The sequence below is a fragment of the Dendropsophus ebraccatus genome, chromosome 5 (assembly GCF_027789765.1).
Source record: "Dendropsophus ebraccatus isolate aDenEbr1 chromosome 5, aDenEbr1.pat, whole genome shotgun sequence".
Classification (NCBI taxonomy): Eukaryota; Metazoa; Chordata; class Amphibia; order Anura; family Hylidae; genus Dendropsophus; species Dendropsophus ebraccatus.
The window spans coordinates 121437111-121455585 of NC_091458.1; the positions used below are offsets into that span (position 1 = coordinate 121437111).

Below are 18475 nucleotides of genomic sequence, written 5' to 3' on the forward strand. Positions count from 1 at the left end.
TATTAATGTAATTTTTCCCCCGAATGAAAGGTTTTATACCAGGTGTTTTCATTTTCATTAAAGAGGATGTACCACCTGGTACATCCTCTTTAACCTAAACCCACTGATCGAACGGCGTCGGCACGGGGAAGCCGGTGCCGCGGTCCGTTTTTCGGACCAAGGCCCGGTTCCCGTGCACGGCGCCGTTCTATGCACCGAAACCGGCCGGTGCTCAAGCACTGGAGGGGGGCCGGGCCGCCCCCAGTCGGAGGGAATTCCCTCCCCTCCATGACGTGGCTCCCTTAGAATGAATGGAGCCGCGTCATACAGGGGAGGGAATTCCCTCCCACTGGGGGGGCGGCCCGGCCCCCCTCCAGTGCTTGAGCAGCGGCCGGTTAATAGAACGGCGCTGTGCACGGGAACCGGGCCACGGTCCAAAAAAACGCTGTTCGATCAGTGGGTTTAGGTTAAAGAGGATGTACCAGGTGGTACATCCTCTTTAAGTTCTATAGAAATTTTCCATTAACACCACTTCAGCACATTAAACTGCATTGCTAAATTACACACATTTTTACATTTTCCGTGTTATATTATGTGTATAAATAGTGGATGAACTCAATGGATAATGACTGTTCTATTTTATCTTATTGTTAGTGCACCTAATGAGTCTGCGGTTTCTGCGTTCACTGGGTTCACTTTGAAACTGTCTCACTCATCTCTGTTTATCGTCCTCCAGATGCATTGAATGAGCCTTGGGCACAAGCAGCGGAAAGCATGTGGTGGTGTGTGGTCACAACACTAGGAAGCTGGTAGGATGAAGGAGCCACTGCGGTTACTAAAATTATATTTAAAAGAAAGAGCTGCACCTGCAGGATTTACAGCAGCCAGTGCTGAAAAAGAAAAGCACATCTGTCGTGCTCTTTAGTTTATAAAAGAGACGTCTTAGGGGCGATCTGACCACAATGTACAAATATATGAATGGACAGTACAGAGATCTTTGTAGTGATCTCTTTACTCCTAGGCCTCTAACCATGACAAGGGGGCATCATCTACGTCTAGAGAAAAGGAGGTTTCACCAGCACAGACATGGATTCTTTCCTGTACAAGCAGTGAGACTGTGGAACTCTCTGCCACATGATGTTGTCATGGCCGATTCATTATATAAGTTCAAGGGAGGCCTGGATGCTTTTCTTGAAAAATACAATATTACAAGTTATGGGCATTAGATTTCTGGTGATACGTTGATCCAGGGATTATTCTGATTGCCATTGCCATTGTCAGATTGCCAGTGTGCGCCTACATCCCAATTCACTACTGCACACAATAGAGCGTGCGGCCGGAGCCGCACTCTCCATTGTGTAAAACGACATGTTCTGTGCGGCCGCACAGAACATGTCAGTTTTTCATGTGGCCAATCAGAATCAAATTGCAACAACGGCTGTGACTTATAAAAAAACATATGTTGTGTGGACATGGCCTAAGGCTGCATTCACACATCCGTAGATTTTGCAGACCTACAGACGCATGGCTCTGTTATTACAGTGCCGCAGCGCTTCAAAGAGTTTCCCCGCTGCTGGCATGATATTGATACATCATGCTGCCAGCAGGGAAACAATTCATTGCATGCATTCACCATCTACAAACGTGTGAATGCAGCCTAACAATGCAGAATCTAACCTTGGGACAGCAACCTTGGGGCTCATTTTTGGCAACAACTTTTAAAGCACTATTGACAATAAAACTTTTTTTTTGCTGGATCAGAAAGAGAATTTCAGTTCAGTTCAGAGACGTTGTCCGCCCTTGATAAGATGTGAAGTGCTCTTTGATGAAATGCACAAGACAGTTCAGCTGCACAATGAGCTACAAGTGTCTGGAGGGAACATTGGTGGTGTAGTGTAATGATAAAAGACAAGGCAAAAGAGTGGGGGCTTCCTGCTGCCAGATCTTGTTCAATGGACCTAATTCAGTTGATGGATTTTTATTCTAAAAAATAAATGGGTTTATACATAGCAGATTATATATTCAAGTATATGATGACTACAGCTTGTGAAATGTTCATAGTCTGCATCAAGTATAATTATAACCACTCCTGGGTGGAATTAATAGCTTCTTCCACAGGGCGGCCAAGTGTTACATCCATGACTGGGTTACCCTGGTGACTGTTAAATATTAAGTCTATGTGATAGAAGTGCCACATTTCCTAAAATATTAGTACTATTATGTATATAAATTGGTGGAATATTAAACGCAGCATCCCAGAACATATTTCTATCCAATAAGCTTAATGGTTTTGAAATCAGGAGTGTCATGGAGCCCCTGCTGTAAAATATGGGGGGACTCTACATCACATTTCTGTAGTACAAGCCCAGAAACTGGATAACCCCTTTAGTGAAAATCTTTTTCTTTCAAATCAACTGGTTTCAGTTATATAAATTGGAATTTACTTCTATAAAAAAAAAATCTAAATTTTTCCCATACTTATCAGCTGCTGTATGTCCTGCAGGAAATGATTTCTTTTCAGTCTGACACAGTGCTCTCTGCTGCCACCTCTATCTGAGACAGGAACTGCCCAGAGCAGGAGAGGTTTTCTATGGGTATTTGCTGCTGCTCTGGACAGTTCCTGGACAGAGGTGGCAGCAGAGAGCACTGTGTCAGACTGGAAAGAATACACCACTTCCTGCAGGACATACAGCAGCTGATAAGTATAGGAAGACTTGAGATTTTTAAGTAGAAGTAAACTACAAATCGATGTAACTTTCTGAAACCAGTTGGTTTGAAAGAATTTTTCTTTCGCTGGATAACCCCTTTAAACAAGGAGGTTATCAGGACTGCAACATAGCCTTCCATACCATGTTAGTGCTAAGAGTAAAATAAAACTGAACACCTTGATGAACTTTGGTGCTTTTAGTAGTTAATCCATCGCTACAAAAACATGGACACTTTCCCCCACTCTTGTCTCCAGTTCGGGTGGGGTTTTGAAACTCAGTTCCATTGAAGTAAATGGAGCTTAATTGCAAACTGCACCTGAACTGGAGACAACAGTAGGGGGAAAAGTGGCCATGTTTTTGTAGCGCTGGATAACCCCTTTAAGTGAGGAGGCTGGTACTGACCACTGCAAATGGAAGTTTTCTTCTGCAGTTACTCGAGTCTATGACAATAACCTGATGTTCTGGAGTGAATGAACCATAGGAATCTCCTCCAGCTATTCTCAATTAGGTCATAAGGATGAGGCAAGTGCAAGCTCTATATTTATAAGTGTCATGTGTGAACGCTTGTGTAATGCCCTATAAAAGTATCCGGAGTGTAACGTATGACTAACTGTGTAGCTAGCATCATTATATGCTAAGGTGTGGCTTAAAATGTATATGTATATTATCACTGAATGTGGGGCTGATGTGTTTTTGGGAAGGGAGTGGCATAAGACGTGCCCACTCGTTTTCCACCCAGGTTTTATTTAGATCACCTGCTGAGCAAGAGGCTTCTATAGAGTCTGTCTTACCGGTTTTTACAGTGACGGGAGGAAATAATAAAATGTTAGTAATGGAGCGTTCTTTATCTGTAGGAATGTGGTTAGATTGACGTGACCTATATAATAAATATTGTGACCCATAAAATAATTATTATCATAATAATGATGATAATAATATTATTAATATAAATAATAATAATAATAATAATAATAATAAATAATGTTTATTTCTTTGGAAGCTTCTGCAACTATTTTTGTCATGATAGAAGATGTATCACATCAAACGTTACAGCTAACAGGCAGATTAATAGAAATATGGCAGCGTGTGTGTGTGTGTATATATATATATATATATATATATATATATATATATATATATATAATGTAGTCTGAGGAGGCAGAGGAGCTAGAGAACCACTCATATCTGTCTTTCCAAATGAAGGTGATTTATTATAGTAAATTATTCAGACTTGCCCTGCGTAGCATAGTATATAGGCTTATAAGCATGTGTAGGATCCCTACAGCAGTGCTGAGATTATATGTATCAATCACTGCCAGTTGTTGGGGTGGAGAGTGTTTAGTGGAGCAATGGATGTGTGAGTATACTGTGCGTTGTTCCTGGAGTTCCTGGTGCGCTAGTATTTCTATTGCTTTTGTGAGTAATATAGGAGGGCTATAACTAACAAAAAAATTAATAGTGAATTCACACTTCGCAGATCTGTTATAGAAAGTTCTGTATCTTTCTAATTCATCTGAATTATCCCCATTCAGATGGAGCAGAAATTCCTGCTACACATTTGCAGCATGTGAACTCCCCCTTACTAATGTATAAAGAAAACATTACCTTATGTTACCTTATGATAAAGCGTTATAACAGATCTATAGTTGTAAGATGTAGTGTACATACAGAAATACTGTGTAGTCCCTGGAGCCCAGAGACTTAGGGCAGCCATGGTCTGTGTCCTGCCCCAGAAGCACTTGTGTGCGGGATGCTATAAATCATTAGGGCTGACCTCAGATCACTAAGTGATGCCATAGACTGTCATCCTGCGGCTGGAATAGTGCTGAAATATTGGCATTATTTATGGCGCGTTGACATAATAATAAGGCAGGGACGTAAAGCGACGTGTGCTTAGAACTTCTTGTCTTGTTGTGACACCAAAATAGCTTAGTGTAGTCACGATCATTGAATTTGTGAAGATGAAATATAATTTTACCGCTTCAGATGGAGAGATTAAGAGATCCCATCGCACAAAGCTGAAATCTTATTTTCCTCCAGAGACTAAACAGGTTTAACATGAGTCACCGGCGGGAAACCGGCTTCCTATGTAAGAGAAATTAGCATTCACACAATGACGGCCGTATGAAAAGATGTAAGAAAAATGACAGCTGGATGACTATTGTAACAGCGACATTGGCTTGTCACTATGGAAGATATACAGAGCAAGGGACGAGCTGTAGTATCGGTTTCATCATGGATGTAAATGCTGAAACTTTTGCATGAACACCTGGATGTCTCATGGGAATTTATGTGACGTAATGTATTTTGTCTGGTGTACATAAGGTGGAACATGGTGCGGATATCGATTTTTACTATTAGGATGTACAGTGAGCAGTAACCTCCATGTTACTGGTCAGATATCCATTCATGTGGTCACCCTCTTTGTTGAAAGAATTTCTATTAAAGGACAACTCTGGCGCTAATTAAAAAAAAAACTGAACTGAAGCTCCAGTTGGTGTCTTCATTTTTTCTTCACTTCCTGGCTTGAGCTTTCCCATGATGCACTTTGTCTCCTGTAATGTCTAACTGACTCTGACTGTAAAATCAGAGCCAATCAAAGCTGAGCAACCTGAGTCATCTGACAAAGGGAGGCTGGCCTAACAGGGCTTAAACTTGTTGATGATGTCATTGTCACAAAATGGCTTCCACAGAGCAGCCTGGGGTCAACAGCCATTCGGTAAGAATGAGTTTACTTAACTTCCTGGTGTGGGGTTGAGGGGGGAAAAGATAGGGAAGGGGGGCAGATAGGTGATTAAAGCATATTACAAAGTCATTTAACTTTGTAATGTGTTTCAATTACTGGGAAAAAGATTTTCACCAGAGTTTTCCCTTTAGGCATATAACATTAAAGTGATACTGTTACCCCTCTTGCTTTATGTGGGGTTCCCCGCCCCATCCACAGGCTTAGATGTTGCACATTGGATATATACCTGTATAACACTTGTCTGTGTCTCCTGTCTGCACTGAAATCGCTTTATTTCATCTGTGGACAGTGTCAGCTAGGTGGGGCCCTTGGGAAGAGGGTACCCAATGCCGTGAACCTCCCACCTAGGTAACAATGTTTACCATACAGAAATACACATAGAGTAAAGCCCCTATTACACGGGGCGATCAGCTCACTTGTTCCTTGTTCCCCGCTTGCTACCGGCGCTATTACAAGTGCAGGGGGACGCAGGGAGCTGAGGGAGGTGCTCCCTGGACGATCTGAAGATCATCTGGGGAGCCCATAGGAGATAATGGTGGTATGCTTTTGTCGCCACTCCCATTGCACGGTGGGATGGCAGTAGATTGTTGCTATCCTAGTCGTTAGTTTTTCAACATGTTAAAAGACAACGATCATCGTTGCCTTTTATTCCCAGAAGCGATTATCATTTTGCATCTGGACAGAGATTTACTAACCAGCGTGTACCAAACTAGTAATTGACACATAAATCTATTCCTTGCCCAGTCGGCATGTCAGACAGTCAGCAAGCAATAGTAAATGCCCTCTAATATGTTTTAGGGCAAATGCTCTTTATAACATTTCAGGAATATTTGGAACAACTATCCCGCATCCAAACCCCCCTATGCTAAGCATTAGGTTTTCTCTCTACACTACTAAGTTTGTTTAGTTCTATGAATCTGTTTTTGCAATGTATATATTTCTAAAGAGTTATTGAAATGTCCATTTTAGTCTTGTCTATAAATTAAGATTTACTAAATAGTCATTATGTGGCGTCTTTTACACATCTTCTTACTAATCTATAGTGCTATGTACTGGAAATATATTCAAGAAAGGCTATTGTAGAGGTATACATGGGTGCTCTGATCTGCTGCCAGCCTTGTGGCCAGATGGTTTCTTGCCTGTCAGGATTGTACCTGGTAAAACCACGCTCGCAAGCTCTGGTCGCCGGTTACGATCATGGCGGCAAAATGTCCATGCACAGTAGTTATTTTCTATCATTATATTAGTGTGAACACGGTGTGATCCTGCCTTGGCATTTATATTGATTTAGGTTAACTCCCTACTCATTGTCTGGGAAGATTTCTTCCAGCAGGTATACAGTTAACACCTTGCCTTGGATAATGACTGACAGCCTGGTCCTCCTGTGCAATCTTGTTTCTCTGCTCCAATCGTCTCTGAGACCGGGACTTGCTTTCAGATAAAGCTCAGTCATTTCCTAAGCCTGATGCCTGGTATAGGTTTACACTTGTTGTACCTGTCGCTGGCTTTCTGCTCCTGTGTATTCCTGTGAACTCCTGTTATACCTGACCCTTGCTTGCTTTTGACTATTCTTTGGCTCTGTGATTCTGATCTATATTTTGATTCTCCTGGTTCTGACCCATTTTTGCCTGACCATCCGCCATTGTGTTTTGTCTGTCTTTGTTGTTGTCTTTTGTCTTGTCTCATGTTTCACCCTGTTGCAGTGCAGGGAACGTCACCTAGTTGTCCGCCATCATTTAGGGTGGTCTAGTGGCAAGCAGGTAGGGGCAGTGGGAGTGGGACAGTGTCAGGGCTTCACCTGTCTGTGTGAGTGTTTTCTTGTGTGCCCTGAACTGTCCTGACATTGCCCTAGTTAAGGCCCTATTCACACTTCGGCAATTCTGTCCGCTATTCCAAACAGAAAATAGGATCAGTGTATTTCAATGGCCCCATTCACACATCCGTAGTTGTGTACAGGGCTGTGATCCGTACCGCAAAAAAAAAAGGACAGGCCCTAGTTTGGACTGAAATTTCTCAACAGACACACATTTAGAACTCTATGGGATCCCTATTTTTGCCATGCGATCCACAAATAGTGACTAGATTATTATTAACCACACTTTTTTTTATTTTTGCGGATCAGCAAAAAAAATATGGAAATTTGCTAATTGCTATTGAAAAATAGTGGACTCAAATCTGCAGAGTGAAAGATATACTGACATGTAAATAGACCCTAATTGAATTGAGGGTGGACAATGTGCTGCTCCAATATTTCCTTATCGTCTTGTCCTAATGATGAGCAGACCAGGCAGCTGTCACTTGTGATAAACATGCCACAGGAAAGGCTCAATCCAGAAAGTTCCACACTGATAGGAGCACAGTCTAAGGTAGGCTGTGGGTGCTCAGTTTCCATCTGTTCAATGAGAAGTTTGTATTTATAATAGGAAATCAAATACCACCCCCACCCAATAAGTAACAATTGCCTGTAGCGCTAACAGTGGAGCGCTGCTTTTGTAAGATGTATGTGACTCCTACAACATAGGGTCTGCTTAATGCACTGTAAATGGTACCAATGCAGCTCTAATGCAGTTGTAGTAGAAAACAGCAAAGTTAGCAGAAGAAGCAAAACCACTTAAGGAGAATTCTTATTCCCTTCTTCTTGTGCTTGGATGACCCAGATACTGAACCATTTATATAGCAAGTGCGCACTTGTCCTGGGGAAATGGGCCACTAGATCATGCGAGCAATGAACACGCTGTAATCACGTTCTTGCTTTCACAATTCAATTTTTACATAGCTTTTACATTGTCTTTTCTATTTAGCCAGTAGAATGTCTTTCAACAATGTCGTTCCTCGTTTCCTTGGCCTGATTTTTGTTTAGCAATTACTAATTTGGTGTTAGGGATATGGTTCATTGATGTTTTGTAGCCATCAGGAAATTATTTCATTTCATACAAATGTGGTTGTTTCTTGACTAATAGTACAAATATTTATACTTTTTATTGTCTCCTAACAGGGGTTCTACTGGATATTCAGCAACACTTTGGAGTCAAGGACAGTGGTGCAGGCTTACTACAGACTGGTAAGTGTCTATATATACAGTACCTTTAAAATAGTTTCATGAAAAATGCATAGGATCCATAGCAATAGGCCCAAAGGACCACACAAACAATCCAGCGGTCATTCATGCAGCCCAGCCTGCAAAATAATTTAAGGGGTTATCCATTGTTTAAAATTTTTGTTTATTGCTGCCCTGTTGGTAAACATAATGAACATGTTATGCTTACCTGTCCTGCTGTCTTTTCTCCAGTGTCCCTGCTGACTGGAGCCCGATTAGTTTCAGAGCGAAAACCCACTTAGACAATCACTGGCTGCGACGTAACAGCTTCGCAGCCAGTGATTGGTTTAGCAAGCTGTTACTCCCGACGCAACTTCGTATCTGAAGTAGCAGAACTGCAGTCAGCCGGGGCACCAGAGAGGCCGCTTCAGGACTTCAGGGAAGCACAGAGAGGTAAGCCTAACATGTTTATTATGTTTACTAACAGTGCAGCAATATATATGTATATATATATATATATATATATATATATATATATATATATATATATACATACATACAGTGGTGCCTTGGATTACGAGCATAATTCGTTCCGGGTCCGCGCTTGTAATCCAAATCCACTCTTAAACCAAAGCAAATTTTCCCATAAGAAATCACTGACATGCAGACAATTGGTTCCACACCCCAAAAATAATGATTTATTTTTCTGAATAACATGTAAAACAGATGAAACAAACATCTAGAAACAGCAAAATATGTGATATTGTAAGTTACTGTACAGTAATGGAGAGGATGGGAAACACAAGGGCTGACAGAGACTGCAGGGAGTATGGAAGGAAAGAGCAGGGCAGATCTGGGCACATACATGCAGCGCTCTCTGTCCGGGGAGAGAGGGGTTACAGCTATGGAGAGATTACCTCCACAGTCCTGTCCCCTGATGTAAGCCCCAGCCTGAGGTGGATCTGTTATGATTTGGAAGGTGAGGGAGACTTCCTGGGTCAGAGTACAGGGCTGTAGACCACCCTGTGCAGACCATGACCCTCCCCCACTCCCACCCAGTACAGGGAACTCTTAAACCAAAACAATGCTCTTAAACCAAGTCACAATTTTGAAAATCTGTGAGCTCTTAAACCAAAACGCTCTTAAACCAAGTTACTCTTAAACCAAGGTACCACTGTATATATATATATATATATATATATATATATATATATATATATATGATTTTAAGTGCTGAATAACCCCTTTTAAGCTGCGTAATAGCTTCTTAAAGAAGTGCTAAGCTGTGCTTGTTTTTTAGGCACAGATTGGCCGATCTAAAAGGGTCCCCACCTATCTCTGGAATACATAATAGAACCAACAAAGCGCTAACCCTTGAGAATTTTTTTGTACCGTGGAATAAAACTGGATAAGCTTGTGAAAAGACACACATATACAGAGAATATTCAGTTTTGTTCTTTATTTGGTTTTGGTTATGCATTATGTTTTTTTTACTGAAATAATAGCAGAACAGACTACACGTTTATTTGTTTAACTTGTGACATCATAAATCTATTCAGCCGTAACCCAACAGGTGCCAGTGCTGCCTTATATACCTATCTGTTTTTAATTTGTCTAATTTAATCAACATCTCCTGGTTTAACGTACAAGAAAGCCGAAAGATCTGCAATGTATATTAGGTAGGAAGGGAGCTATTTAAATGCTAATTCACTGATGGTTACAATTAGGCAGTGGAAGCAGTGATGTCCTTATGGCAGCAAGACTTGTAGTTCTGAGCACCAAGGACCCCAGAAAACCAGTGAGCATATTATTGTAGGGGCAGCTAAATGGTTAAAAAAAATTCCGTCAGCTTGAGATACTTTAGTCCAAACAGAATGAAAAGACTAAACAGGCTATAGACACGAGGGACCTAAATGAGCCGCTGCGGCTGTAGTTCCATATTGCAGAAATAACACATCTGGTGGGTTCTTATTGCTGGAGGAATGGACACATCAAAAGGAATCATTCACCTCTATGAAGACTATATGATTTTTTTAACTGTTTCACAGCCTTATTGATTTGCATAATAGCTGGGTTTTTAGATTGAGAAATTTTATTTTAAAAAGGATTAATATAGATGACTTTGCCTCCCTTAGTTAAGTGACTCTCCTGGGGGATTCAGCCCAAAAGCATAATTATCGAAGACAAAACATAGTGATAATGTGTCACGTCTGGCATTCACTATGGCTAGTGCTATTAATGTGTGAATAAAGGGTTTTCTTTTTTTTTTCAATATTTACTTTAGGTTGTCAGCTTTAATTTTATGTATCATTTAGGTTCCATTCATTTGTGAATAATAGATAGGAATGGGGGTAAACTATAAGAATTATAGTTCAGCACAGATACAGCCTCAACCAACAGAAAATACCTAAAGTTAAAGAAATAGAGGGGCACTCCAGATACTAAAATTGTTTAATTAAGTATTATTACTTTGCATTGTTTTTTTATGTACAGTGTCGTTTTCATTGACTAGCAGCAGTAAGGGACAACATGACCCCCTCTGCTGACACTGTTCGTATCTAAGCCCTGTAGTTCCTGAACCCCTCCTCTAATCTAATGTTGTGACACAGGGCTATACAGAACAGGGTCGCTGTTTCTGGCAGCATCTGCTGAGGGAGTAGTAGTTACTATGACCGTTCGCTCTGCTTCTAGCACCACTCCCTTTGCAGAGGCTGCTTGACACAACGATCATGTCGGCCAGATTTATCAAAGGGTGTAAAATAGAGACTGGTGTAAACTGCCCACAGCAACCAATCACAGCTGTTGTACTTGGTTGCTGTGGGCAGTTTACACCAGTTTCTGTTATGTATAGTTTGATGAATTTGGGCCTGTTATTTCACGATGCCCCATATACAAACCTGTTAGATAGCAGTAGACTTACCTGTGTTCTATTCCAGTGTGTTGTTAGGAACAAAACTCAATATGACCTACCAAGTAATGATTAATTTACCCATGTACATACCCATATATTAAACCTTCTGCTTGTCGGCATTCCCTCCCTTAAATTATATGTCTCGGAATTAAGCCTTCCAAGATGGGGGGGGCTAAGTCACGATTATCACATGCTGGCAAATCTACAACTACATGCGATATCCAAGAGCTGCACAGTGTCTCTGCAATATCGGAGACACTGTGCAGCTCTTTGGCATCACGTGCAGCTATTTGTTATCATGTGCGGGCAAAACTACAACTACATGGGATATTGTGAGGACATCGTGTGCAGATTTGTCATGTCCACATGTGATGATCGTCTCCCCACCATCACATCTCGGAAGAGATTGGAGGGAGAAACACATAAGCTGAAGGCTTTAGCGGTCTTCTGCTCGCCAGCCAACCCCTTTAAAATTCTGGATTTCTAAAATTTTGTAGTAAATGGCAATGCACAATTATTTTGAATATATAGCATCATATATTATGGTGTTTTCCTAGTCTGTTACGACATTGAATTGCTTTCAGAGCAAAATAGTCTATGCCTCATATCTATATCCATTCCTCCTATAATCAATATTTCCATCAAGCTTTACTAATACCAGAGCCTTTTATGATATCTATGTCCATGATATTACATTAGTCTCAAGAGACTTAAAAGAAATGTATTGAAGATCTGTAGATTGAAGTTCACAAAATTGCCCTTGAAGCCACTTGTGGCCAGCATTAAACTATGTGCTGGCTTTATGAATAATATATCCTATCTGTAAATGAAGGCATAGGAAGGCTTTCAGCAGGCTGGGGCTGAGGGCTGTAAGCAGATGGGTTCTCGGGTAAATAACTTGTGTAATTTATTCTTTCATTGAATCAGTCACATAGAGCTTTTAAGTGTAATGAAGATTATCAGAGACTTCATGATATTGGGCAGAGGCCTAGGAGTGCACAGTCCGGTCCTTGTAGACTTTGCAGTAGCTAAAAGAACAGTATTTGCAGACTGCTTGCTGGACATTGCCAAGCCCACCCGAAGACCATATTATAATAATTCTAATAATTACCATTAGTATTTATGACCCCTAAGTATTGACTTAGCAGTAGAAAAGCATATAGTAAATGATAGCTGTTATCTCATGGCTGTAGGCATAATATAATTGTTTGTGAGCTAGGATTTTGTGAAGCCCCTGTTACATGGGCCGATAGTGAGGAACAAGCGAGCACCAACCTGTCAGATCAGCGCTCGCTTGCTTCTTGTTCCCCGCTCGCTGCCGACGCTATTAGGGTACTATTACACTAAGCGATTTTTCGTCAATTAACGATAAACTAACTCAAACGACCGCTATGGCGAATGACCTGAAAGCAGAACGATGATCGTTACTTATGATCGTTATTGCGTTTGTCCTGTCGTCGCCACTGGGCTCGCTGCTACTGCGAATGACCGAACGACATCTTATTACATGCAAACGATTTGCAAACTATCAACGATAAAAATAGGTCAAAATTTTATTAAATGACCAACGCTTTCTCGTTGGTCGTTTTATCGTTGTCTGCTATTACACTCAATGATTCGATTTAACAATTTTTTGAACAATTGAATAATCGTTTTGTGTAATACCACCCTTACACTCACTTACAGGGAGCGGGTCAAAGCAGGGGGGATGCGGGAGGGGCTCTCCAGGCGATCTTTAGATCATCTGGGGAGCCAAAAGGAGGTAGCGGCAGTCTGCTGCTGCCGCTCCTCCTATTGCACAGAACGACGACCAGCAGATCGTCATCATCGTTCAAAAATCTTTCACCATGTTGAAAGACAAGGATGTTGGCTGATCATTGGCTGATGTCAGCTGATGATCGCCGAATATATGGCCGATAATCGCTTGGTGTAGTAGGGCCTTAAACTGTTTAATGGTGTGTTCACACCTACAGGATCTGCAGCTGATTTTCTGCAGCAGATTTCATTTAAATAACAGAACACAGCATCAAATCTGCTGCAGATCCTGTAGGTGTGAACGCACCCTAAGGCTGGGTTCACACGACGTATATTTCAGTCAGTATTGTGGTCCTCATATTGCAACCAAAACCAGGAGTGGATTAAAAAAACAGAAGGGATCTGTTCACACAATGCTGAAATTGAGTGGATGGCCGCCATATAACAGTGAATAACGGCCATTATTTCAATATAACAGCCGTTGTTTTAAAATAACAGCAAATATTTGCCATTATATGGCGGCCATCCACTCAATTTCAACATTGTGTGAACAGAGCCTGTCTGTGTTTTCAATCCACTCCTGGTTTTGGTTGCAATATGAGGACCACAATACTGACTGAAATATACATAGTGTGAACTCAGCCTAAAGCAGTATTCCCATTGTTGAATGACATGGTATATCATTAGGATATGTCTCTTTACAGTATTGTACCACCTAGAATTATGAGCTTTCCATATAGAAATTTGGTTCTCTTTTATTGTTTTATTAGACTTCTTCATTTATCTGCACCATCAGAATATACAGAAATGTTGGTTCTTTCATTGGCATCACTTGAATGTCAGTAACTTGCCAGTGATCTGTCTAGTAATTCTGGACTCCACCTTGGAGTTAGAAAGTACTGCGTCTGCACTAACATTAATATCCAAAGGATGTGATCTCATTACTGCCAGCTGCGTACAGGAGTTTTACGATGTATGAGCGGTATAAGCATGATGTATGCCCATCTGAATCACTGCGGCAGCTCTCATGTCTTAATCATATATAGGAAAAACCTAAGGGAACCCTGGTCTGACTTGCTTCATCCTTTCATCTTCAGCCCATGCCGAGAAATAACATCTGCTGATGTGTTACCTCCTCAGTTAACAGGCGATTTCTCACTATTTCAGCATCTGTGTCCATTACTAGTAGTCAACTGCCTGACCTATACAAATACATCACACAGTTATCACTAATGTATATTGTACATAGAGCATGCTTTTGCCTGCACACTGCAGCTAGTCTTTGCTATTCCCATTCATTGTTCACATCTAACCCGCCACAGGATGTAAACGCCCTCCTGGAAACATTGTAGGGGCTGGGGTCATGGTAGGTCAGTATGACGTTGCAGTCAGTCAGAAACAATTATCCATCTCCCTATATCGTGCTGCTATTCTCCAGCTTCTGTGCATTTCTCGCTTCTCATTATGTCCTCTCCACGTGATGTGTTGCAGGATTTGCTTTGCATTTTTGCAGTCCTATAGTCAGTGCGGAGAATGCCCATAGGATCTCATGTGTGATTGGAGCTGCCAAAATGTGATGTAGTTTATAAGATTAAAGAAATTGCCTGTGAGCCTCCTGCCACTCATTCACATACAGCAGTATCCAGCCCCCGTTTTGTGCTATACTTTCAGTATAGTGTCGCTGGCTGATATACGTATTGCAGCAGTAAGAATGATGAAACTAGTAACTTCTCCTTAGCCGATCATTGGGTGGATCATTGCATTGAGACGTCTTCTTGACACATCCTTTATACTCCCAGAGGAGACTAAAGTTCAATATGCCAATATGGTCGGTAGCAATGGAAAAAGAAATGTGAAAGGTTACAGCTTTAAATAAAACCTGTCTATATGATTCATCCTTCAAAGCATTTGCTTGCACGCAACATGTCAACCCCTTCTTATTTAATATACCTTTTAAAAATGTATGTCTGTGCACTTGCCTGCAGTGAGTATCAGAGCACAGCTTGTTCAGGTTCACTGCTTCAAATAAGCAGCCGCAGGATGATAAATGTGCAGTATATACAGTCAGGCCAATAGGAATTATGAATTCTGCAGTTTCACATATCATGACATGATAAAAAAAAAAATCTCCTTGGAATTGAAATTAGGTAAAGACAACCAGCGATGAACAACAATAACACACAACATATTCCACTGTGTCATTACTTATTTAACGAAACATAAGCCAACATGGAAAAAAAATTTCCCCTTAAAACCCCCTTTAAGATCCGAACATAGAATTTCAGTTGAGTTGAAAACTGATAGTTGGTATGACCTGTTTATGCTTATATGCTGTGTTTGGTTTTGACACCATGTAAGATGCCCAAAGCTGCTTACATGGCTACATAGAAAAATGTAATTTTTTTGCCAATCTGGGGTGTCGTAGAGGCGTGGCCAGGGCACCAAAGTGTATGTAGTTTCTGTAAAGTACATTTTGATATGGAGTAAAGATGTAAATCTTTAAATGTTTTTAGGCGATGACGCTCCAGGGTAAATATTTATAATTGGATTTTTTTTAAATGTTACAATAGGATTACATAGATAAGAGCCATGCCATTCTTCTTCTTTCCATTATGCACCATAATGATCCCTTAGTGTCTTAGTATGTGTGTATGGGGTGTGGCGTCAAACAGTCTTTCCCACTATTGGCTGTGATATTACTACATGCAGGGACATCTTACCAGACAGATTGGCATAATAAGAAGATACAAACAGGAAGTGAGAAGGCGCTTGTACAGGGTGATAGATATCTAGAGATAGATACATACACCTGTCCATACAGTATATTGTGATATATATTGCCCTAAAGCAGGCAGGACATCAGTGTACTTTCTGGAATATAATGTCTTTCTTTAAGCCAAGCAAGCAGTGTATCATCACACAGGAGAACGTATTAGTTAGAAACTTCAAGTCTTAGAAGGAAAAATCAGCACCTGGGACAGCAGAAATGTGAACGGCTTCAGCACCACCACCAGCAGTCATCGATCTGACATGATAAGCAACAAAGCTTGTACAACCTGTAATGTAACCTACGTAAGGACAGAAAAAAATCCTAGAAAGAAACTGGTTGTCAGATACTTAAGGACAAATGCTGCCATTGCAATAATATCTCCCTTTTGCTATTTTATTGTAGGTCTCTTTAACCTTGAATGTGTAGCTTTATCATGTGGTGGTTTTAGTTCTTTTGAATGTAGGGTGATCCTGCCATCTGAACTGTATTTAGTGCATCGTATTATTTCAATGTCCTTTACTTTAGTCCTATTAAATAACTTATTTGATAGACCAATGATAGGCTGTGACCTGCGGTCGATCAGACATTAGGCATCTGTTTTTACCAGAAACATCTGCAGTTCTGAACCGTGGAAAGTAGGAATAGCTAGCTGGCCACAGCATTGCAATATATATACAAACAATAGCGAAAAGAATTCGGCACTCACCAGGTGGTGGAGAAATCTTCAGATTATTCTAGACATCGGGAAGCAGGCAGGGAGGGGTGAATATGGCAAGTGGGCACGTCTCAGGAAAAGTGCCCGCTTATCATCTTCCCCCTTCTCTGCCTGCTTCCTGATACAATAAACTGAAGATTTCTCCACCACCTGGTGAGTGCCGGCTTCTTATAATGACTAAGAGTATGTAATAAAAACCTTATAATGATCTCCCTTGAATGGCTATTTTTTTCAGGACCAAATTTCATATCCCAATAGGTTTCTATGGGCGAGACCATTCTTCCTACCTGCAGTAGTCTTTATATTATCCTGTTTTGCATACGTTAGTACCAGATGTGCTTTCTCTGCACTCACCACACTCGCCATGGGTGTGACAGTCCAACCTAATTATCATTTATCTGCAGTGTTGTAGTGGATTAGTGACCATCAGCAGAACATGAGGGTGTGACGGCCAGCAGCTTCCTGCCTCACATGACATTATCTGATCACCCTGATCATGGTTCTCACTGACTTGGAGCCCTTGGTGGTGTAACATATGAAAGTAGAATAAGACCCCAGAAAGCATTAAAAATAGACCTATTTTGCTATATTTAAATTTTTTATTTTTATCATTCGCAACTTTTATGGTACATGAGCGCTCACTTGATTTTTCTCCTTTCATGTAAAGTGTATCAGGATTAGATGCATCCTCTGTTCCCTTTATGTGTGTGCTCCCAGCAATCCCCATTGCAGCCATTATAGGCTGCTGACTAAGCTGCCCAATGCATCCTTTCAGGATATCCTCAATGTGTCTGGGGAATATGTGTAGAAAGAACTGAGCTTCAGGGAGGGATAAGTTCACAAAGTTCACAGGCAATATTTTTTTGTCTGACATGTATCCTCAGACACACCCGAGCTCTGATTCAGCGGCTTTACCTGGATTTTAGCTGCAGAACAATCGTCCTTGTAATCAATTCCATAAGTCCCAGGAGTCCTATAAGTCCCATATATGGTAGAATACAATGATAATGTAGCTTTTCTTACCCGCATGTAACTGGAAAAAAGAGAATATTGACCTCATTTACTATGATTATATGGATGGGGTCCCCTCTGCTGCATCAGGGGACAGCACTCATCACATACTAAATGCCAGGCTTCATGCCACTCAGCTGGCATGGTGGTGTCATACTCTGCCTGATTCTGCTCTGAAGGTTTCTGTGCATTTGTGCATTGCCATGGCATGTGAATGATAAGAATATGCACCACTAACCTCAGGTTTATATATACAGTGGTGCCTTGGATTATGAGTATAATTCGTTCCGGGGCCGCACTTGTAATCCAAATCCACTCTGAATCCAAAGCAAATTTCCCATAAGAAATCACTGATATGCAGACAATTGGTTTCACACCCCCCAAAAAATTATTCTTTATTCTGAATAACATGTAGAACAGATGAAACAAACATTTAGAAACAGCTGGATATGTGATATTATAAGTTACTGTACAGTACTGGAGAGGATGGGAAACACAAGGGCTGACAGAGACTGCAGGGAGCAGGAAGCAATGAGCAGGACAGATGTGGGCACATACATGCAGCACTCGCTGTGGAAAGATTACCACCACAGTCCTGTCCCCTAATGCAAGCCCCAGCCTAAAGTGGATCTGCCATGATTTGAAAGGTGATGGAGACTTCCTGGGTCAGAGTACAGGTCTAATGATAGTATTACATGTTTGTATATATCGCATGGCTCCTATGAGCGCTATAGCATCTGGTTGTCTTTTGTTGGCAGTCAGTGCAGCGTTGCCTCTGCCCATTTACTTCAATGTGGTTTTTTGCATTTGTGTAGTTTGTCGTATTTTCCATGGTCGTTTTAT

General features: G+C 41.1%; 1 protein-coding gene across 4 annotated transcripts in view; it reads left to right on the plus strand.

The window, feature by feature from the left end:
* Positions 1–18475, plus strand: part of SPNS2 (SPNS lysolipid transporter 2, sphingosine-1-phosphate) — a 104111-nt gene that overhangs the window by 35916 nt on the left and 49720 nt on the right. For all 4 annotated transcript variants that reach the window (XR_011363194.1, XM_069971148.1, XM_069971149.1 and 1 more), the window contains exon 2: positions 8429–8494. Coding sequence is in view for 3 of the 4 variants with exons in the window: in XM_069971148.1 (XP_069827249.1) it covers positions 8429–8494 (66 nt within the window). In the remaining variant the exon portion in view is untranslated. The remainder of the gene's footprint in view (positions 1–8428; positions 8495–18475) is intronic.